At 45.0% G+C, this 23,545-nt stretch overlaps 3 protein-coding genes across 6 annotated transcripts in view; 2 read left to right on the forward strand and 1 right to left on the reverse strand.

Annotated features, from left to right (window-relative positions):
* Window positions 1–308: 308 nt before the first annotated feature.
* On the forward strand, window positions 309–6,301 carry tmem184c (transmembrane protein 184C). Of its 2 annotated transcripts, none has more exons than XM_010888293.4 (11): window positions 309–980; window positions 1,077–1,207; window positions 1,314–1,350; window positions 2,016–2,132; window positions 2,363–2,451; window positions 3,282–3,356; window positions 3,456–3,549; window positions 3,671–3,783; window positions 4,134–4,233; window positions 4,634–4,805; window positions 5,010–6,301. In XM_010888293.4, the coding sequence occupies exons 1-11, from the start codon at window positions 864–866 to the stop codon at window positions 5,321–5,323; spliced, it is 1,359 nt and encodes a 452-aa protein (XP_010886595.1). In that variant the 5' UTR covers window positions 309–863; the 3' UTR covers window positions 5,324–6,301. The 2 variants fall into 2 exon arrangements, with proteins under 2 accessions (XP_010886595.1, XP_010886596.1); XM_010888294.4 differs by having other exon boundaries at window positions 903–980; window positions 1,058–1,207.
* Window positions 6,302–6,668: 367 nt separating this feature from the next.
* On the reverse strand, window positions 6,669–19,459 carry prmt9 (protein arginine methyltransferase 9). Of its 3 annotated transcripts, none has more exons than XM_010888297.4 (13): window positions 19,331–19,459; window positions 15,858–16,057; window positions 15,601–15,749; window positions 15,133–15,369; window positions 14,449–14,616; window positions 14,165–14,267; window positions 13,060–13,169; window positions 12,720–12,909; window positions 11,517–11,700; window positions 8,823–9,564; window positions 8,445–8,598; window positions 7,285–7,407; window positions 6,669–7,077 (listed from the first exon to the last, which is right to left on the reverse strand). In XM_010888297.4, exons 2-13 carry the CDS (start codon window positions 16,053–16,055, stop codon window positions 6,805–6,807), a joined length of 2,631 nt encoding a protein of 876 aa, XP_010886599.1. In that variant the 5' UTR covers window positions 16,056–16,057; window positions 19,331–19,459; the 3' UTR covers window positions 6,669–6,804. The 3 variants fall into 3 exon arrangements, with proteins under 3 accessions (XP_010886599.1, XP_010886597.1, XP_010886598.1); XM_010888295.3 differs by lacking the exon at window positions 19,331–19,459 and adding an exon at window positions 16,592–16,769; XM_010888296.5 differs by lacking the exon at window positions 19,331–19,459 and adding an exon at window positions 16,494–16,597.
* arhgap10 (Rho GTPase activating protein 10) overlaps window positions 16,981–23,545 on the forward strand; it is a 55,678-nt gene continuing 49,113 nt past the window's right edge. Inside the window, exon 1 of the mRNA XM_029118264.2 lies at window positions 16,981–17,609. Within this exon, the coding sequence (XP_028974097.2) occupies window positions 17,456–17,609 (154 nt within the window). The 5' untranslated portion in view covers window positions 16,981–17,455. The remainder of the gene's footprint in view (window positions 17,610–23,545) is intronic.

The following is a 23,545-nucleotide window of genomic DNA, read 5'->3' on the forward strand; positions in this document are numbered from 1 at the left end:
TGTTAATTGATGATCATTCTGTTAAAAACAGTTCTGTTAAAAACAGTCACAAGCATGAAAATGAGCAGACATTCTAGAAAAGTATTTAAGCATTTGGCTATTGTTGTTCTGCCATTAGTACTTTTAACAGTCCCAAAAAGGCTTGTATGCGAATTAGAAATCTGTATATAACCAAATCATTTTTTCCCCTTATCCAATATTGAGAATTGATTTGCATTGCCATCTAGTGGATAATACATAAACATTGCTTGCAGATCAACCGCCCAAAAATCTCGTAATAAGTAATATCCAATCAGATTTCACCAAGCCCAAGAACCGTCTTGGAAAACAACAGGAAGTGGAACCAACACTTATTGAAAACTATTTTTTATATTTAGAAAGTTTTTGAATTTATTGTTATTTTTGGAAGAGGTGCCTTTTGACCAGTTGTTTTTATGAATTAGATCATCATAGTGTAAGAAATGCTCGCTGATATTGCCGTCAGAATGGATAAAACGTGTATTCAATGTTTTGTTTACATCGTGAATCATGAATCAGCTGACTAGCTAGCCAACTAAGTTAAATACCAAATACCTTTTCAGCATTAGCTAACCTTAAATGCCTAACTACGCTTAACATTGTAGCTAGATTGCTTTGGAAATGTGTTTTCGATATCTATGCATCAAAAAGCGCCTTTGAAACGAGCCGGTTTAGGCATACCAAGGCGTTTTAGTTGAACGTTGTAGCTAGTAGTTAGAGCCACCTACGCTAGGTAGCTTGCTAGCAGCTTTGTTGTCAGCAACCTAGCCTGTTTGAAATAGTCTAGTGAATGTCGGAATCTTGCTAACCTACTGTGGCTAGCCAGTTCACCTAAACAAAGAAAGATGCCTTGCACCTGTGGGAATTGGAGAAGGTGGATTCGCCCTCTGGTTGTTCTTTTATACATTCTGGTTGTCCTTGTGGTCCTACCCCTGTGCATATGGGAACTACAGAAATCAGAGGTCCGTGGGTAGCTATCGTTGCACTCAAATCACATCATCATTTGACATTGAATAGCCTGTTTCTATGTTCATTATAGACAACTTTGCGCTTTTCAGGTTGGCACACATAATAAAGCATGGTTTATAGCTGGGATATTCGTGTTAATGACCATACCCATATCTCTGTGGGGAATTCTGCAACATCTCGTGCACTACACTCAACCAGAGCTCCAGAAACCTATTATCAGGTAAGTCTACTCTGCCACAGCTATGGGCTTGTTAATTTGTCCTGAATTATGTGCGATAGTAGAACCCACTTATATTAGTATTTGATCTTGTCTCTTTTTTTGACAGAATATTATGGATGGTACCCATATACAGTTTGGACAGTGTAAGTAATACCCTCTTTTTGGTCAAATAAATGTAGCAATGAGCATGGGGCTTCAATTTCAACTGGTTTCGCTAACACAATTACAGTAGCATGTAACTGCTAAACTCTATGTACCCACTATCACAAGATCTCCATTATACTATTTCTCGTGTGGACAAAGCAGCTTTATAAAAACTTCACTCTACAAATGTCACTGTCTGATTACTCAAGAGGGCCTCATGGAAAGTATCAGAGATAAGAGCAACTCTACAGTAACAGAATGATGCGGACACTCATATTGCCATTTCTATTAGCATGCCAAAAAAAAATTATTACAAATTTAAGCAGAACATACAACCCCAAGCTGTACTTGGGAAGATTTGGGACCACAATGTTATTAGATTAGATTCTACTTTATTGCCATTGAACAATTACAAGTACAGTACAACGAAATGCAGTTAGCATCTAACCAGAAGTGCAAATAGAAGAGGGCAGAAACGTACAAGTATTAAGTATAATGTATGTTACAGATGCGACATACAGATGTGCAATGTATAGATGCCCAATGAAGGCAAATGCCATCGTTATGTGCTCATGTCTAATTTTCTATGGAAATGCCCATGTTGTAATGACTCTTTTATACAACCCCCTCCCCGCCCCACAAACACACCCACAACCACCCACAGTGGATCGCATTGAAGTACCCCAACATTGCCATCTACGTGGACACCTGCAGGGAGTGCTACGAGGCCTACGTCATATACAACTTTATGATCTTCCTACTCAACTACCTGGGAAACCAGGTAAACATTACTGTCATGACCTGACCAAGTCTAGCCTGGTACCAGACCTCTCTGTGTTGGCCTTTTAAAACATTGCCACTCTTTTTCAGACATACATCTTACTCAAGCTCCAAAAGGTCTGGTACCCAGGCTAGATTTAGTAGTATAGTAAATGTTATTATTATTTTTTTATATACCTCTACACAATGTGTAATACACACCCCCCTCCCCTTCGGTACCTGGGTGACCAGTACCCCAGCCTGGTCCTGATGCTGGAGGTACAGGAACAGCAGAAACACCTGCCCCCTCTCTGCTGCTGCCCACCATGGCCCATGGGAGAGTGAGTTTATTGGATTTGTAATTCTTCTCTTACCTTTGCCCTGTAATGACCCAGCCCTGCTACCAGATCTGTTTGTGCTATGTATTTGGATTGACAACAGGTAAAGACGTCAGCCGTACTGCACAAACATGGCCAGGGTATGAGGAGCTAGAATGTTTTCCTTACCATCTGCAACTTGGTTTACATTTTATTATTCATACTTTACTGTCAAACGACAAACCTATTTTTCTGTGTTCTGACAACTGGAGATCTTTTCAACACCACATAGATAGATAGGTTTCAAATATGACTTTGTATTTCAGGATCACAATCAAAACAGGATGCTATGGCTTAAAAAGATTCCAGCCTGCATAACCTCTGTTTTTAGAAGGATCACCTTCCATGTGTTTGTTTGAGTGCTGTAAGCCTCCTGGGTACCCATTGCACTTTGCCAGGTCCAAACAAGCCCGAGTCAGGCAACCATAGCATCATGTAGCATGTCTGCCTGTAATTGATTAAGACCAGAACCAGACCCGTTTACAAGATGATCAACATGGTTTCGATTAAAGGAAAAATTCCCCAGAAGAACAGTTAGCCATGGCCTTTTTTTTGTTAACTCAGTGTTTCGAATAAAGTTGTTGCTCTGCGATTTTAACCGCACGCGTCGCGTCTTTCTCCATGGTACCTTATTGGTTTTAAGATGATCGAATGAACTAATAACAACAAATGAAAACACAAACTGGTGATCAGCAAGATTGATAATGCTGTTTTATAGTTTTGGGGGGGGGGGGGGCGACAATATTCATTTTGTCCGGATGTGGTTTCTTATGCCGAGCGTTTTCCCGTTGCAGGGTGCTGCTGTTGCGATGCAAGCTAGGTGTGTTGCAGTACACAGTGGTTCGACCAGTCACGACGGTTATCGCCTTGTAAGTGTATCCGCGCCACTGTCGCATTCAGATGTTATACGACTTGATGACCTCTTTCAGTGTTTCATCGTTCACTTTCTCTGTACCCCTGTCCTGAAGGATATGCCAGCTCTGTGGGGTGTACGATGAAGGCAACTTCAGCTCAACCAACGCGTGGACATACTTGGTGATCTTCAACAACATGTCCCAGCTGGTACGACGTGTCTCCCTGGCTTCCCCGAAACGGGACGTCCACAGAAATAAAAGACTGTAGCGTTTAGTTGTCGGTTCAGTTTGGGGTATCTGTCTTTCACCGACCTCTCTTTCTATCTCAGTTTGCCATGTATTGTCTAGTGCTGTTCTACAAGGCTCTGAGGGAGGAACTGGCCCCCATCAGACCAGTGGGAAAGTTCCTGTGTGTCAAAATGGTGGTGTTTGTCTCTTTCTGGTGAGTCTAGTAACTTGTTTTATCGACAGCCATTTTGGATGTCTGTACTTCCCCGCCAGTTCCCGGATCTGTTTGTGCCGCTTTCCCAAACGGCTGCTGTGCCCCAATTTGCTAATACGTCTTTGTTTGCCGGTCCCTCGTGTCTGCAGTTCATGGATACAGTGTTGGTTGCCCATTGAAGTAGAAGGCTTCTGGCCGCGCCGATGTGCTGCTTATGCAATCGATTTCACAAATCGCATGTGTAGAACTTGTTAGGAATGTGTGGGTAGATTATGCCGGGTGATCGGGCTAATGCGTTCCCTGTGTTGCCTGAATTAGAAGCTTGATTATTTCTACCCTCTTGTCTTCAGGCAAGCTGTGTTCATCGCTCTCTTGGTCAAGGCGGGAGTGATTTCTGAAAGACACACGTGGGACTGGGTCAGTGTGGAGGCTGTGGCCACCGGCTTGCAGGTAGGGATTACTTGGTTCCCTTATGAAGCGTTATAACCAGGTGGTTCGAATGCAGAATGCTATTTGGCTGAAAGGCTACAGGCCTTAGACCTGGGAACATTGTCCACATTCTAGAATCCACAGAGACACCTCGTTGCTGGTATAACCTAGCTACCAAAGTAATTAGCACAATAAGCAAACATATTTGTTTCGTCATAATGATGTTGAAATACGTAAAAAGGGCAACTTTCCAGGTGTAGGTACTTTATCGCATTACATGCTTTAATTTGTACCAGAACCACCTTAAAAACAAGGGTTTATTGTTTCAAATACTTATCCTGTCTGCCTTTCACAATCACTTTATTACAGCTGTGAGAATTGTTTCCCTGTGAACTCAAGCTTTCTTCTATACTCTGTCCAGGACTTTGTCATCTGTGTGGAAATGTTCCTGGCAGCCATCGCCCACCACTTCAGCTTTACCTATAAGCCCTACATCCAGGAGGCTGAGGAAGGATCCTGCTTCGATTCCTTCCTGGCCATGTGGGACATCTCCGATGTCAGGGCTGACATTTCCGAGCAAGTCCGCAACGTTGGTGAGTTGAGGTCTCCCATCCTGTCTGGCTTGACTCGAGCCCGATGATTTAGCGACGAGGGTAGATGGGGGGGGGGGGGGGGGGGTGGCCGTTCCAAACTCTGTTTGAACAAGATCACAGGGATGACTTGGAACAGTGTGTTGGTGTCTCCCCCGTTCTGTCTTCATTCCTCAAGCAGCCGCACTTCTCTCTTGTTGTTATAAGGGAGAACGGTAATGGGACGCCCGCGAAAGACCTACTTTGGTGAGGCGGAGGACGACGGTGAGCGCTCCGGACTGCTTTCTCCCGGCTCCCAGGACGCCCTCGGACCCACGGAGACTTTGTCCAACCCGCCGTCCCCCAGGGGCCGCTACCAGGGCCTGGGCAAAACCCAAACGCCCCACTCCCGGTCTGCCCCCGCCGGGCTCAGCAGTGCTCAGTGGGCGGTGGAGGGCGATGGAGGACCGGTCCCTGAGCCCAGAGAAATGACAGATGAGCCGGCAGAATCTGTTACACAAGACCTTGTTGTCATCACCTAGCTTAGCGTTATGTGCTCAATGCCTCTGATGGACACAATGCACATTATAAAAAAAAATGCGGTTGAGCAGGAACCAAGTATGGCCTCGGCTACATTTTCCTCCAGACAATATTTAACTTAATAATTCGGCTGACGAAGATGGACCTCTGTCTATGACAGCTCTACGAATGTTCATGTGGGTTCATGAAGGTCTCATTAATTACACGACCAGGACTTTTGGGATATTTCCTGTCCTCTGTTTCCATATGTTATTACTGACTGATTATGGTAAAGTGGTGTACCGTAATACCTTATTCGAAGCCCAATTAATTGTAATGGGTCTTGACTTTGTGTTCGAAAGCCTATGAGACATTTTACCAGTATACTTGTTCCCGTGACAGAAGCATGTGGGCGACATCAAACTGCAAATGCACAACTCCTGAGGGATTTAGCTGTTGCCAGTTATTTTAGTTTTTTGAACTGAAACGTACACAGAATACTGGTTAGCATCGGCTAAGGAAACAGCACATACTTGAACAGGGTTCGACCACATCATGCATAGTTCTCTGCATGAAGCTTTCACTCTTCTATGAAGTCTTCTCAGATGTCTTGTTCTTCCTTGTGCCGGAATTTGGCCCAGTGTATTCAGCAATGCACATATCCCGAGGTTATCTTCACGTGAAACGACAACCGATGCTTACGTAGTTTATAAGTCTATAACATGGTTATAGACTTACATGTGTCTTTCATAATTCTAATTGCTGTTTTAAACTCGGCCGGCATGTTAATCTTTCAGGGATTTAGTGTAGATTTACTCTACAGATTGGGATTGCTTTATAACTCTACTTGTTTCATTGTGTGTCAATGTAAAGTGTGTGCAGCTACGTTGCATTGCCTTACCTGACAATGTTTGTCACAAAACATTAGACTTCAGAGGGGAGTCATACATCAAACATGTCAGTATTGAAGTCCACCCTCTAATAAATTCAATTCTGTTATATGTGACTGGCAGTTCTTGCTAGCACGATGAAGGAATTGACACAGCAGTTAACATCAAGACCATTTGGTGTTGAATATGATTTTATTCTTAGATTTGAGTATTTTCTGTCTGGACATGAATGCATCTGCTGACACAAAAATATTTTTATGAGAACTGCAACTATAAGGGACACAGCATTCCCAAAATAACTTCAAACACAGAATACCAAAACAGCACGATGAGAAACAAGAAGAACTTGTATAAATACACATTTTTGTCTTTTTGTGTGCAAAAGTCCAGGAAGGGTACATGGAGAGATTGCTATTGTCGAGCTGGTGGGGTCAATTTCGAGCTACTACATTTGTAAAGTCCATAGCACCAATCTGTCCTCCTTCGGTAACAGAGTTCAAACCCACAGTAGGAAACAAACTGTACACCCCTCTCTGGTTAAAACCAAGAGTACTTGATGCACTTGTAGAATCAAAAGCAACAACACCTCCTTACGACGTGGAGTCCATTAGTCGCTATGACGACCCTCCGACGGACCGTGCGGCCGGCGTCCCGGTCGGTTCGGCCTCTTTCTCCACGCGGGCCGCCACGGAGATGGAGCTCTTGCGGAGCGTGACGGTCAGCTGCACCCAGTCGCCGCGCCTCACCACCAGGGGTTGGTGCAGCACCACGGCCGCCTGCTTCCAGTGGGACTCCCGGCTGAAGGTGCTCACGCTGATCTCCTCGTCCAGGTGGATCTGGTACCAGAAAGGGACAGCGGTCACCCTGCCTGACGCGCTAGCCTGGACCTGGGGGAGACACAGGGATGGAGAGAGACACGGTTGTAGAATGCAGTGGCTGTGTTTCTGCGGTCCAGGTTATAGCTCGTTAGACCTGACCGATTTCCCAGAAAACACAGTGTTCCTCCCCTGTATATGTTAAGTAGGCGGACAGGGGTGCCGTTTAACCCTGTGCGTTGAAGCCGATGGGGAAGCAGCTTTATTTTCTATCTTTACCTTGACGTCTCTGTCTGTGTAATTGGCATTGGTGTTCATGAGGTCCAGGACGAACAGCTCCACAGAGTCACTGAGGTGTCGACACTGCAGAGTGGAGAGGTCCAGAAACACGTGGACTGGTACCTGTGAGGGAGAGACGAATGGTGTTTGCATCAGTATGGAACATGGTGGAAACATTTGGGAAAACGTCTCTGATGTTCTGCACTAGAGTGCAGGAGAATCTTTCTGATCGGCCAACAGAGCATCGCTGTCCCGGAGAACAGAAGAACAGCAACCTCCTCCCTCTTGCAGCTGCCAGTGTCTACACAGCTATTCTTTTGATGTCGCTGATGAAATGCCTACTGATTGATCCAGGTAGGGGTGTCCTTCACGAGGCACCGTGCAAATACGTTACCATGTGCTAGAGAGCGGCTTGCCCTTAGCGGAGCTCTTAAAAGATGGCTTCGGTTTAAACAAACTGCTATCCCTCAGAAACGAATGACAAGCACCAGAAGAAGAAAATACCTCTGAAGGATTTCTCAGCTCACAACAACACAGCCAGATAAGAGACAATAACTCCCAACGTGGAAGGTTGAATTGCTAGCAAGACTGCTTTTAAAATCAAAACAGAGTAATAAAAATAAAAGCCCTGCAAAAAGCCTGTCAGTATTGTGCCCTTTCATATTGGCTGAGCCGAGCCCAACTCCACAGGTCACACCTAGAACCACGAGCAGTACTGCGCAAGTAAGTACAGAAAAAGTTTGGCTAGCGTTGTATGTTTTTACACTTGAGTTGGGTATTATTCCATGTCAGCGGCCATTTTGAATCATGAAGTTACGCCCCTCGGGCAACATGTTAGTGGATCAAAAGAATGACGCAAGGTACAAACACCATCTGAAACAGCTGTCAATATTGACAATTGCATCAGCAACATGAGAGGGAATATCAGATACGAGAGATGTGCAGACAGCGAGAAAGGATTGGGAGTTGTGGCATGCGGTCAACGGAGAAGATCATTCTATTTTCACACACAACTTTATGCCAAACTTACTCCACTACATATTTAAGCAAATTTAGAGTGATGAATGTGACTACGGCCAGGTGTTTTTAGCCGACCAGGCAAGCCAGACGAGAAGATACACAGCATGCAATGGACACAAGGATTAGACTCTGCGACTCACAGTGAACTGGTTGATGAATGGGGCTATGTTGAAGCCCAGTGTAGGCTCCCGGCCCTGGACTGCACTCTCCTGAAGCAAGGTGTCAGACTCCACCAGCATCCCGTACAGCACAATCCTCTCAGGGAAGACCTGACCGCCATCCTCCAGCAGGCACCTGCCAAGACAGTTATTGACAATAAAACAGCAGGTCGCACAAACGCTTCTTCCGGACAACCCAGATACATTTTTCTGTGATAGCGCTTAAGATCGGCGATCGTCATTTGACATTTGCAATATGATCAACCCTCAGAATCTCATTTATAAAACACCCTCCAATTCTAGCAGCACCTCCTTCATACTAACCAGTTACTGCCAGAAAACCCTGCTACATTTTCCTACCTTGCTAGGGTGGCCTTCTCCATCAGTTTCTGTCTGACCAAACCACAGGTCTCCACACAGTCTAATATGATAGCGCTCCACAGCTTCTCCCTAGAGGGCCTCTGCAGAACGGACTGCTCGTCCTCCACTTGGTTCAGCCAGAACTCGAGAGCCTCCTCTGGGATGCCGTTGGCCCTGGCCAGCCTCCTCAGCACCGCCTGGTGATGGGGCTTCTCCACCGAACTGTAGGCCTTCACCTGACCCTGACCGGCCGCCATGAGTGAGAGGACTGAGAAGCCCTCGGACACGTCAAGAACGTAGAAGGGGTCAGGACCGGGGTCCATAGGCCCAACAGCGGGGTCTGCCACAGGCGTGACCTCTAACCCTTGGCCCCGGGCCGAACGTGCGCCTTTGAGGTTGCTGATGAGTTTAGCCATAGCCATTCGAAAGCTGTCATGGTAGGGCTGGTTGTTGAGGAGGGCCATCTCGGCACACTCCAGCATTGTGTAGTCTCTCAGCCCATTGCTTGGGCTGCGGTCTGTACCCAGGCAGGCCAGGGCACTGCACAGCTCTGCCTCAGCATTTGGGCTCGGCTTGGGACCGCCGCTGGGCCCTGGGCTGTTTCTGGGCCTCTCTGGATCCAGACAGTCGTCCAGACGGAACTCTCGCCCGTCTCTCGCCACGGCAACACTGCAGAGTCTTAGGTAGGCGTCACGGCAGGAGATCTCCACGATGAGCTCATCACCGGCCCTCAGGGGAAAATCTGACGAGACATTTAATTAATTATTTAAATTAAGGACAGAGAAATCCATTGACAAATTAAATTAAAAAAATAAATAATCTGTTGTTCTTTACCAGTTATACATTAACCAGTTATGCAAGAACCGTATTGGAAAGTAGTATGATTTTACATTATCCATATTTTGGTGCTCCATTTTGTTTAATTTTTGTTGACCATAATTTTGCCAGGTTAACCAAGTTAAGTAAGATCACATTGTAATTTTCAGAAACCCTGGGAGCAATTATGAACTGCCTTACATAGGGAGAGACCGATAGGTTTTTCACCTTGCCGGCACTGGGATTTGATCGGTCACTACCAGGGTTTTATATCAGATGCTCTTACCACCATGCTACCTGCTCAAATCCTGTGCCAATTGGCAATGGGCTTATGAGTGATACATCGTTTTTAGCATATGGGACATTATCAGTCTGGAATCCATGTTGGTTAATTTCTAGAATCAACTCTTAGAGCATAAAAAGGGGAATTGGAAATAATCCTGTAAAAAAAATAAATAAATAATAATACAGGTTTCTTTTTAAGACCTTGTTGCTCGCATAACTTTTTATTCATCAACTGCAACAGCCAGTAAACATTGCTGGCATGGAACAAGACACTTTGCCACCGCACAAACGGAGAGGATGAACGAGAGGAAGAGAAGGGCAGGAGCGAGGGAACGAGCTAAAGCTGGAGAGGATATTAGATTCAGACTCAGTAGGGAGGGGAGGGATGCACGGAGACAGACAGGCTCTCCTGTAGGAATAACATCTGTTAGTGTCTTCATGTCAACGCGTGGCTTGTCGTTGTTAGGGGGGCGTTTGGGGAAAATACATATTCATAGCCTATAAGAGATTCATGAACACTAAAGAGTGTCACGGGCGATCCCCATGCTCATGTCTGTCCCGCCACGGCGGCTGAGAAACGGATGTCAATGATCACCGGGAAAATATGGAGGGGATGGTACGCGACATCTCCCGAGACGCTGCCCCAGTTAATTAGCAGCCCTGCTGTACGAAGACACGGAGCCCCATGACTGAACGACTAGGTAAATCAATGACAACAGCGCAACTTTACTTTCTTGCTCAGTGTCTGGAAGGAGCACAGTAGCCTGAACCGATAAAGGAGCACATAATTGTTCGTGGACAATTTGTACACGTTTAATTTGGTGCAATTAAGGCAATTTGCATTTTTATTGTTTTGGAATTCGCTTAGGCACAACAAAGACATCCAATAGGACTTACGAGGTAAGAGTGTTAGCTGACTGCAATTACGGACTACGGCCTTCAAAGGCATGGTTTCTTCAATATGTACTGCCCCCGTCTGACAGAATGAGGAACCGCACAGAAAATGTTCACAGTGGACAAATACATAAGTGTATACATTTTATATACATATATAATTTGTATATGTGTGTATAAATATATATTGTGTGTGTGTGTGTTACTCACACATAATGAGGCGTAACTTACTGAGTCATTCATTTTAAAAGTATTAGCTTGGTGTAACTCGGGCACATCATCTCTGTTTTATGATGACCAGGACTTTAGCCTGTGTCTCCATTCGTCTAACAGTATGTCCTACTTGCAATAAAGTCCAATGTTAGCAACCACAAAGCATTTGTATACTACTCTACCCACCGTGTATGACTGATGTAAAGACCTACGTACCATGTATGACTGATGTAAAGACCTACGTACCGTGTATGACTGATGTAAAGACCTACGTACCGTGTATGACTGATGTAAAGACCTTCGTACCGTGTATGACTGATGTAAAGACCTACGTACCGTGTATTACTGATGTAAAGACCTACGTACCGTGTATTACTGATGTAAAGACCTACGTACCGTGTATTACTGATGTAAAGACCTACGTACCGTGTATTACTGATGTAAAGACCTACGTACCGTGTATGACTGATGTAAAGACCTACGTACTGTGCAGTGTTTGTACGGGGTAGATGGCCTGCTCCCAGCAGGTGTCCTCCTCAGGTCCGGTGGACAGGCTGCTTTCCTGGTCCAGGTGGAGCTGGAACCACACTGCCAGGGCGTCCAGCAGGCCCTCCCCGGTGACAGGAAGATGCAGCCGGCTCACCTCCCTGGAGCACAGGCCCTCCAGCTCCTGGGGAACGGTGAGATAACAGAGCTGGTTGGTTCCCCTTGATGAGGATCACAGCTATTGTGGTCTTAAAAGCCACAGCCAAATCTCCAGCTAGCCAGCTTTTCCAAGGTTCATTCAGACACCGGCAAGTAAAGAACCTTCACTGACTTTTTCCAAGCACTCCAAGCATGGTACAACAATTATCATTAGTGGCAGTGAACTACGTGACGTTTCTGTCATGTGATTTTAGCAATTCAAAACAAGCAGTGGATCCACATGAAGCAGTGTTGTTGATGTTGACGTGTTATCAAAATACAATTAAACCAGCAACAATAACTTGATTTTTTGAAGGTCCAAACTGAAGTACTTCAAGCACTGCAAAGCCTTCAACCACTACAGGTCTCTTTGTTCCCACACCAGCAGGCTCAGGAACAGCTTCTTCTACGCTACTGTAACCCGGCTGAACTCTGTGACCCGTCACTAACCATACCCACCTGCCCACCGCTAAGTACTGCCTCTCAGGGACCTTGTTGCACTACTCCCTTGTACCACTGGACTGTGACATTGCTTTGCAAAGTCTGACAAGGACTTTTTCAGTTGTTACATTTACATGTCTACCTTAGGAACCTTCACTGCTGCTATCCCTGCATTTCAGTTGCACATGCTACCTTGCACCTTCAATTTGACTTCTTTGCACATTTATACATCCCTCTTATAACATACATTGTTCTTAATTGTTTCACTTGTACATTTTCTGCACTTTTTCCATGTGCACTTCAGGTTAGACCCTGACTGCAGTTCGTTGTAATGTACTTGTACAATGACAACAAAATGGAATCCAATCGAATCACTGCATGCTGGATGGATTTTTTTTTTTTTAGACACAGATACAGATGTTTTTAGACACAGATGTTTTTAGACAAAGCTGCAGCTCTTGAAGACACCGTTTTGTCAGCGTCCCTAAATGTAATCCACACGCGTGACCAACGCGTGACCACAGGTCGTAGCCGTTGACGACGAAAAGATGTGCCACCGCTGACCTGCACGTTGTTGAAGTCTATGTCCAGGGCCTTGAAGGGTTTGGTGAGGGGGGTGTAGCCCCCGGGCAGCCGGCTCAGCCTCTCGGTTGTGTACGGCTCCGTGGAGTCGTCCTCCGAGCCGCAGCTCACCGGACTGTGGAGCTCTCCGGCCGCAGCCATGACCAGGCCCCCCACCTCAGACACACACAGCCTGTAGGGACACGCGAGATGTACATGCATTGTGCGTGAAATAAGCAAAAAGGTGAATACACTTGCATTTGCAGAAGAATGACGAACAACAGGTGTGTGTGTGTCTGACGGGCTTCAATTGGGATTCATTGACGACAGAGAGTGGAATTACCTGTGGTGCCGACGAACCTCCAAACACTGGACCGCCATCCCAAACACAGTGGCGCCGGCTGGGATGACCCGGCCCGATTGGGACGGAGGCCTGGATGGGTCCTGGGCACTCTGCGGAGGAATGGCCAAAGAGTGTTTGGGTATTTGGAGACGACCCCCCCCCCCCCCACTTTTCACAAAGGACATTCTACTCTTAAAGGGAAATGACGTGGACACACTTATTTGGGGAGAGTTCAGAAATTAATTAAAGCTGGAATAGAAATCCAGATTCCCCTCCTTTTAACAGAGGCCACTAAAACTGCTGATTTCCTACTATTACAATATGAACTGTGCATCGAACGTCAACTGGAATGCATTTTCCTCCCTAATATTTATATAGTGTAAAATGCACACCAATAAGCAGAGTAAACGAGGGCCATGGCAGGAATATTACTCAAACCTCCATATATAATTTTTTTGCCAGAGTGCTGGCAATTATTTTACTGTGTCACAGCGCCATTGTTAAATCGAAGCAGTATCACACTGAAACAGCAGAGGGCGCTGTTGACTTACTGTTCTGCACCCATACATAGATTAATCTATAATCAATCTGCCAATAAACAGACCAGTTTCATATGATTGAGTTCATATGAAACATTTAATTCCTGGAAAATTGTGTTTTATAATAAGTGATTGTGACACAAAAGGACAGGTCAAACCTCTATTGATTACTTTGGTATCACTTATGCTGATGTGTTGAATTTAGAACAAACAATCCTGTTAAACAAATATAAAGCATGAGCATAGCTGAAATTTAAATCCACTATTATGAAATGTGATGAGGTGTTTGGAAAAATGCTTAAATTACTTTTTTTTATGATTGTAGACTACTAACCAGATAAAGGTTAGGACCAATAAACTTTAGTGGGACCTTTCTCCTACAATGGTCATATATCTTTTCATAGAGCCAGCAGGAAAATTTGAGGGCCTCAAACAATAAAAATGTGTCCTTTAAATACTTAGGGTTTTTGTTTTAGAAACATTACGCCTTCACCTTTTTCATTTTACTTTGATGGCTTGTATTTGTTGCAGTGTGGACATGAAATGTCTGTACGCTATTAAATTACCTGTGGAGGCAAAAGCAGGTGATTCCAGGCATGTATAAGGCTCTCTATAATTCCCTCCCCAAACAGGCCAGCGTCCACAGTCTCCGTGACAACAAGCGAAACCCTACCACAGTAAAAAAAGATACAAGCATTATCAAAAAAGAAGGACTTGTCCTTGAGCTTCTTGGAAGCATATCAAGCATGAACTAGGCCCAGACAAGATTATCAGTAGAATCTCTGTACATTTTTTAAATCTTGGAAAAGGCTTAATATACTGTATATCCCCAGAGAAGCAGAAAGTTCACCTTCTAGCAATGTCTTTGGGCACTTCCATCTCCAGCGACTTCATATGGAGGATCTTGATGCGTCCGTTCATCCCGTTAGCGGTGACTACCTCGCAGGCCAACTCGTACATGGTCTTGGACAGCTCACAAGCTGTCACTTCAGCGGCCCCTGCCTTCTTCGCACACATACTGGAGGGCCCAGGGAGGAACAAGACATACAAGAAGCGAGTTGGTCAGCTGGGGCGAGACACTAAATATGAGCATTTCTTAACTGTTTTGGGCTGCTATTTAAAAAAAGAAAAAAATGTGTTGTGGCCAATGTTAGTATCAGAAAGGTATGAACTTTTGTGTAGAATAGAACATTCAGTATAACTATGTTCTTCACCCCTACAATCACAGTTAGAGCCTGGTCATATAGAGGGAAACAAGACACATGATCCTGAGAGTAGTATTTTTCCAGTGATGGGGCCATCATACTACTTTGTAGAATAACCTGTTCAAAAGTTAACCCTGACACAACTAGTTGCGTTAGCGGCAGGTGGCCAGACCTTATTACCGAATTATACCACCCTTCGCATGGGGTCGCAACCCCTACTTTAGGAAATGCATCTTAAAACAGATACATACAGTGCAACCAACAGTGTAGCCAATGTAACCAAATGAAAGGAAACACACAACACTCTACATGGCAAAAAGAAATGTCACCTGAGGATGCCAGTTCCTGTGCCTATATCTAACACCGTACTGCAGCCGCTGTCAACAGCCTTCTGGATGGCCTGCTGGTACTTCTGGTTCCTCCGGCGGTCGTTGAGCATCAAGAAGTGCCAACGCTCCACCAGCCAGTTGGCCACGCGGTAGAAGTTCTCCTTGGCCTCGGGGAAGTCCGGCTTCAGCTTCAGGGCCTTGTGGAAATGGCCCGCGGCCTCATCTCGAAATCCCATTCTGGGGCATGTATGAAAGGTTGAAATGGAACAACTGTAAGCCACCCGAGGATACTCTGATCGCTAAACACTGCTGCATTGTATTTTAGCCGGCTGAGCATTTTCTTGATCCTGCTGAAGTACAATATTATCCACCATAACTTATCTGATTTATATGTATAAAGTGTTTCTAGTTCTTAAGCCTACCGACAAAACATGCGAGCAAGCGCTCAGACTGTTGAGCAAGTGCTACCTGAACAGGTGTTCTCCCATACTGTTGATGATGACCTCATCAGTAGGAAAGAGCTCCAGAGCCTGTTCATAGCAGTCAAACAAGTCCTGGATACGTCCCAGAGAGTCTAGCTCATCTGCCCATTTGAACAGAGTAAACCTGAAGGACTCCTGTAAAACAATATAAAATGCTGTTAGTGTTGTATTTTCATCAAAAAATTACTATTCGTCAGACACTGGCATCCACCTGAAGTCTGAATGGTGTATTCCTTTGCCCACCTTAGCAAAGTCCTTCAGTACAGGAGCAAGGTTGAGGACAAGAAGATAGTGTACAAAGGCGGTTCCATAGTCTTGGTTGAACAGACACTGCTGGGCACTCTCCAGTGACCTGGACACAAGCTCATTTCTGGCCGGGTCCTCCCTGGGTGTCCGGCGGTTCCGTCTGCCTCGCTTGGGCCTTGTGCTAGCGTTGGGCATTCCTCACACACACAAACAAACAAACAAACAAACACACACACACACACACACACACACACACACACACACACACACACACACACACACACACACACACACACACACACACACACACACACACGTTATGAACATTGAAACAATCGGACACCACTAACACCATTCATCACAAATATTTAATAGCGTATTTTAATACTAAACTTGGTACATTGTAAAAATGCCATAATTGACAATACATGTTGTGCTGTAATGACTGTTAATGTGCTGTAGATTTTAGAGTTGGAGCCACAACACTGCACATGCCGACGAGTTGGCGTAAGTTGGCTAAAGTTACGGTATAAGCTAGCTAGATACAACCAATACTAAGCATACAACATTGTAAAAACGGTCACAACTGTTACTAAGTAGCAAACTATTATTTTCACCAGTTGCTAACGTTACCTGGCTACGGTACTTAATGCTAAGCTAGCAGGCTGATAACGAGGCTGTTAAATTTGCTTCTGATGTCGAAATCATCTTCAATTTTGTTGTTGACTTACTATAACGTTAAATGGACCACACCATCATGCACTGAAACGCAACACTATAAACTGCAGCCAAAGCAACATCAGTTAACGTCGCTGGAAGAAGAGTGAAGACCGCAACACATGTCCGTTGCGTAAATAAATTCGGGTTGGAACTAAAATGTATTCCATGGTTCCCCGTGTAAATGCTTCGGACACTGCTGAGTCACAGAAAAGTTTAAGCTATAATCTAATTGTTATAATTATAGATGACACCAATTAAATTGAATAATAAATATATAATACATTTATTTCGTAGAAAATATAAATATATAACATATATTATTGGAAAGTATATGAATAAATCTGAAGGTGGGATAAACGCCCTATCCCGCGTCCGGGGAGGACAGAACAGTCTGACACGCCTACTGACTGTCAAGAGTCTCTCGACTGTCACTTGAATGTCTACCCTGGACGACGTGGACTACAATTTGGACACAAAAATATACAGAACTTTTCCGAACTTAAATAGTGGTTTGCTGTTACTTTTAAACAAGCTCTAACAACGCCGCTATTTCTTTAAGGAATGCCACGCGCTGTTTCAGCTAACATGCAAGCCAAGTTACTTTTTGAATTAGCTGTAACTAGAGTCAGCTAACCAGCCTAAACGTTATGATTTGGGAACTCTAGCTAGCAAAACGTAGCAAATGTTTGCTACTGAAGCGTGGTCTTTAGTTTGGTGAGGTTTGCTGCTTTTCTTCCACCGCTTCACTTTTCTTTCCAAACAACTTGGTAGGGGCTAACCTCACCTAGTTAGGGCGTGGTTTGCATAAATAACCTTTAACAGCTTCTTATGCTAACTGACCTAGCCAGCTAGCCGACTACTGTAACGTTACAGACATGGGATTACACCCGTTGGAGTTTAGCGAATGCTACTTGGACAGTCCTGGGTTCAGGGAAAAAATAAAGGCACATGAAGCGGAGTTGGATAAAACCAACCGATTCATCAAGGAACTGTACAAGGATGGAAAGAATCTCATCAATGCCACAAAACGTAAGTTTTTATCCAGTTAGTGAGTTAAATGGATTTACCCTAAACCAGGGAATGGTTATTTTATGCCTGCTAACTAGTTGACCGGTCCCTCCCTACGCTAAAACTTGGCTAATTGGTATGGTGAGGTGATATGGCCCACTTTTTAAACAACTAACTCTATCTCCCTGAACGTAGTTAGCAAACGTGTTTTCTGAAACTGCTCTTAATATTTGCGTATGGACCGGTTGTCAGTTATGGAAGCGATGCCATTAATTAAACGTACGCGGTATGTAATCCACATTTCTAACCCGGGCGGTGTGTTGTCAGATCAAGTTAATTGCTGTATTGTGTTTGAATTTGCAATATTCCCAGATGTGTTCACCCTTTGCCCAGAGGCCAAATCACAATTCTTGAGTCCTTTCAAAGAAATGTATACTGAGTCATTAGCCAATCCTGAGCTTTTATGGCGTTTGTCCATGATTGTGTCTTGTAATATTACATTGTTAGCTGCTAGGCGCAGTCATACATTGATTTGTGCGCACATTCACCTGTGTTAGTATTCAGGCGCTCTAGCCTACTACAGGGTCATGTCTGTCAGATTCCCTGTAAACTAGGCTCACTTGTTTTAAGACAATCTTTTTAAAGAACAATTTCACGGTGGACGCTTTCTGAGTGAGACTGTATGCTATTAATTTAGAAGTCTAATAACTGTACAACTTTATGATGAATCATTACTTCGAACAATTAGAAAATATCAGACGCATTTACTTCAATAAACGTACAAAAGGCTAATGGTAATTTGATGACTGTATGGCAGCAACATTTTAATGGAAAAATCGGAGTCGGAATGCTGAATATTCCCATAAAACTGAATTGCACTTAACCGTAATATTCAGTGCAACTACTGTGTTCTGGGAGCCTGATATTAAGCACACAGCTTGCTTCCATGTCAGCTTTCCTTGTCATTCTGAGGTCAATTATTTCTAGACAGGCAAGCCAATGCGTTTTTCATTACTCTGCAGGGGGAAAAACTGGAGTAGCCTACTTTCTCTCCTTTTGTAGGTACAATGAATTATTGAATGAACGTTCCATTCGGAAAGGCCAGCCAAAAGAGACAGAATATGTCTAAAAATAAAGAGCAACATGTGACTTTCACAGACTGGCCTCTCCATTTTTCAGGCCATTTTGGGAGATATCAGCAACCAGCATATGCAACGGAGGTCTGGGCCAGCCGATTGGACCTGGCAGGCTCCTCCGGTGTTCACACTCCACGCAATCTTACATACAATGCAGAGGAGTGTTTAAGTAAGAAGTCCATACGATAAAGTTATTCACAGTGAGATTATTTTCTCCGACAACTGACTTTCTCGCTTCATTATACCCTCGCTTCACTATACCCTACTGGTCTCTTTGGAAGCCAGCAATGAGCTTGTCAAGTTGCTTTCACCAGTCCGTTATAAGCGATGCAGCCCAGAATAGCTCATGTCAACCTCTTTAACTCCTGTGCAGTGGTCTAAGAGTTGGGTTTCTTAGGTTAATTAGCGGTAGGCCACGCACCCAGTAGAAGAATATAAACCTGGTGGACTATTAACAGCCCTCAGACCACCTGTAATCAAATGGTCAATGTTTTGGTTGGTGCTCTGTCGGTCGGAGGAAATTAAAGTGGAGCAGACGTGCCCCTTTTAAAAAATGTTTTTTAAATGCAGTGTTATTCTAGGCCTGTTGACTAGTACTTTTGTCACCTGTTACATTTTAGCGGATAGGCACGCTGCGATTATCCGAAGTCACTTGTGTCCTCCAGGAAACGGGTGATCTCTGCTTATTTGCAGCTGTGTTGGGAGGGTGTCTCTGGCACGAGGTTGACCAACAACTCGTCGAATCACACTAGAATTAGACGTTATCCGCGGGTAAATATGTAGAGTGTCTTTTTTTTTGTTCCTAATGTTGATTAAATATGCTGGGAAAATGCTAGAGACTCGGTTAAATCACGACAATGCCGACGTACTGCCCACAGCTGTGGGACTACGACAGAAACGATTAGTGACATCACTGCTTTTGGCGGGTATGTGGCACGAGACAGATTTGTTATGAGCCTGCCAGAAGTTTCAGTTCCGTCTACCCAAAGCGGTGATTTCTTTGTGCGTTGGAAGAGAAAGCCAAACGGGACAATTTTCTTTGGTCGATTTTTATGAACGTGTGAGGAAGGCTAGCATGTTTACCATACCCTGTTCTGTTACCCAAGGCACCACGAGACTGGTGGCTCGGTGTCTGTATGGCAAGCATTGTGTTGAATTATAGGCTTTCTTTTGCAGCTAACACCGTTACTCTTAAAGGCCGTTCTTGGAACCTAAGAGCACAGTCCTGATATATCTGATGTCCTTTTTGGTGCAAGCCTTTATAAATGTCAGGTTTGTGAACAGTCTGGCTATTGGCTAACATTAGCAGAAGGCAACTGGATTCATTGACGAGACAGTGTTTATTTGAGAGAGAGAGAGAGAGAGAGAGAACGAAACATCCTGCATGTCCTTGTTAACTAAACAAAAACTTAGTGTTCATAAATTAATTTCCACAAATAAATTTTTGGCAGGCTTAGCCTTTGCCTGTGCTTTTTTTGGCTGCTGTAACTTTCGACTTAGCCACACACACCTGTGATTATGGTAGATATTAAGTGGGTTGAGGCGAGGGTCAAGATTGTATTTGTTTCTGACAGCTAGAGCGTTTATTTTAGCTAGACGGAGCAGGGTGTACCTGGATTCATGTCCTTATTAAGCTGTTACTGGCTTATGTTTAGTAAGTCTGATGGATGCTGAGGAGTCTTGTCCCTCGTAGAGTGGCATGTGTTGTCTATATACACAAGTCACTTGAGCCTCTAAGCAGCTTCACAGTCCATTCAGTATCAGCTTTGTGCACACCCTCACTTCTTTGGGTGGAGGCCAGAGTCACACCCACTAACCGATTTCAAGCGCTCATTAGATGACGTGAACAAAATGTGTTCAGACTCTGCAAACCACTAAACTGACCGTCGCTCGGCCTGCAGATGCACTGCAGCTCCCAGGCCTTTGTTGTAAGACCGGAGTGGCCTGATGTCTGCGTTAGGATTGTCTCTAACCAAAAAGAGTGGCAAAGCTAAGGACTAATTCCAGAACGTTGTTTTAACAGCGTGTGTTCATTGGTGAGATGGAATCCAGACTGATTCGGGAGCAGAAAGTTTAGTTCGCATGGCATTTGGTCATTCTGAGGTAGATTGGTAGCCAGGCAATGTTCAGTGTAAAATGTCATGGCAATTGGCTGCACTTGTTAGGCTTGTTTTTGTGTCTGCCTCTGGTTCAGTGGTTAACAACAAACGAGGCTTAGCTGGGATTCAATGAGATGAAGATATTTATCACCAGTCACTGAAATGGGCCCATGTTGTTGATCAGAAATGTTAATTTGGGTTCTCTTACCACAAGTGTAATCCGCACTGCGTGTGAGGCCTCCAACAGATTTATTGCAGCATCAAAAAGCTTGGTTGTCAAAAGGAAACATTCTCAATGGTGCTATAGACAACAGACACCTGTTGTCCATAGTAAAAACAAGCACATACAGGTCTGGGCCCATGCCAGGTGAAGGTAGGGATTAGGGAGGAGGAATGTAGAGCTCATTCCTGGGTGATCTTCAGGTGGAATTCCCAAGCTAAAAAATCCCAAAATGCCAATGTCCAGCTTTGGCCGCTGCCTTGTCCCCTCAGCTAACCCCCCCCCCCCCCCCCAACCCCCCCTACGCCTGGGAGGATGTCCCGTGTTGGAAAGTCCTTGATTTTGTTGGATGGAAGGAAATGTGCCAGAGGTTCGTAGGCAAGGGAGCCAGCCTGTGACATGGAAGTGCCCACTAGAGCAGGAGCAGGCCAGAGGATGCGCTCCTGTTTCTAAAGTGGTTTCCTCTGTGTGACCTCTGGTGTTGTTACTCAACCTCTCTCTTTGCCCGTCTCTCTCTCTCTTTGCCCGTCTCTCTCTCTCTTTGCCCGTCTCTCTCTCTCTTTGCCCGTCTCTCTCTCTCTTTGCCCGTCTCTCTCTCTCTTTGCCCGTCTCTCTCTCTCTTTGCCCGTCTCTCTCTCTCTTTGCCCGTCTCTCTCTCACTCTTTGCCCGTCTCTCTCTCTCTTTGCCCGTCTCTCTCTCACTCTTTGCCCGTCTCTCTCTCGTTGTAATTGAGGAGATTGCCTTCTGTGGAGGACCTACTACAACCCAGTGGTGTATTATTGTTATTTTTTGATAATGGGGTCTCATATTCCTCAGTGCTTTTAACTGTAGCCGTTGTAAAAGGAAGCTCCAACTGCCGTTCGTAACCAGGTGTGATTATCGGTGTGTGACTAGGCCTGGACTAGTGAGACCCATCTGGTTAGCATTCACAAATAAAGATGTTTTGCTATTCCCTTCCCCACATCAGTTTCCCTGCAAAAACAAACGTTTTGCAGGTCTTTTGCTGGATGTTGGCAGGCAGGCTTGAGTGAGTATACGGCCGTGATTCAGTCTGGCGAGTTGCTCCGACTCACTCCCCCCCTATAATCACATTGCTGACGCTGCCAAAGAGCGACATCACAATCATTCATTAAAACCGCATTAGCGCAGACGTGAGATCATGCCGGAGGAACGCTGTTCCATACCTCTCCCTCTGTTCAAAGGAAGATCACGAGGTTCCCCCTCTGAAACTGATACTGGCGTAATACCTGGGCCAGGTCATCGAGCTCCGGGGTCTCCATTAGAGTACAGGTGTTTCACTTCGCTCAAGGGTCCTCACACCCTTTCTTCTGGTGGCTCTGGAATCCTGTACCTTTTGCGAACCGATTGAAAGCTGAATCCCCTGTTTCAAAGATCCAAGATTGTGAAAATGTGTAACCAGATAGACGGAGGCCATATTTGCCTGAAGCTTGTCCCTATGCTGAAATACGAGTACTGTATGTTATTACTATGGTACTATTACTGGGAGGGAGGGGGAACCCTGAGGGGAGAAATTTGGTAATGCCGCGCTTGTCATGCATTACACCACACGAAAGTTTGACTGAGTTTGAGAAAGACGCGTTCCGCAAACAACCACAGAGAGGTGGGGGAGGGAGGTCCCTGGAGAGGAAAAAGGCGGGCCTGTGTGGAACATTGCCAAGTGCTGTGCGAATCCTGACTGGAAAGATGAACGAGTGGAACAGGAAGGACTGGGGCCCTGCGTGGCCCTGTCAACAAAGTCCATTGGCATGGGCACGGACCCTCTGGTTCAATTCGGTTAAACCGAACCACGATACACGCAGGCACTCGCACGGACGCGAACAGACCTGATGTGGGCTTTGCTGCTAATGCGACCGAACATCAGGCTATCAGGCTTTTAACCGAGACCTCCAAACCCTAACAGGTCTCTTACAGGTTGCTGGGAGGGTGTTTTGTGTTGGCTGTATAGTCAAAAAAAAGATGGGGTAGCCTGATGCTTGGCCATGTCTAGGACAAAGCATTTTTCACTGTATGTTACAATTTTGTCAACATTACTATTTGACAAAATGTAATTTCACTTGCAGTAACCCCACAGCATTTCTAAGGTTCTGGGACAGTGATGTTTTCTGCCAGAGCAGGCGGGGCCGATTAAAATGTTTGGGATGGTGTTCTCTCACATAGTGCTATATGCAGCTGAGGGGAGGACTTTTCCATGGACTTTTTTTGGGGGGGTTGGGTGGGGTGTCAGATCCTGTTTGCTTTCCTGATTGTCCGAGTGCGGCGGTTTCTTGTTTTCCAGGGGACAGGCCTATCAGAGGTGGTGGTGCTCATGTTAATTACCTTTTCTGGCTTCAGACCAATCCACGCTTCACTTAAAACGAAGCTGTTGTTTTTCAAGTTTTCAAAGCTAACTTTGACTGGGCTGCTGCTAGGCAACGGGCTGAACCTCACTGAAACCCCAAAGTGGTCTACTTGGGGCATGCCGTCCCAGCAAATTCAGGTTT

This window comes from Esox lucius, chromosome 25 (assembly GCF_011004845.1).
Source record: "Esox lucius isolate fEsoLuc1 chromosome 25, fEsoLuc1.pri, whole genome shotgun sequence".
Classification (NCBI taxonomy): Eukaryota; Metazoa; Chordata; class Actinopteri; order Esociformes; family Esocidae; genus Esox; species Esox lucius.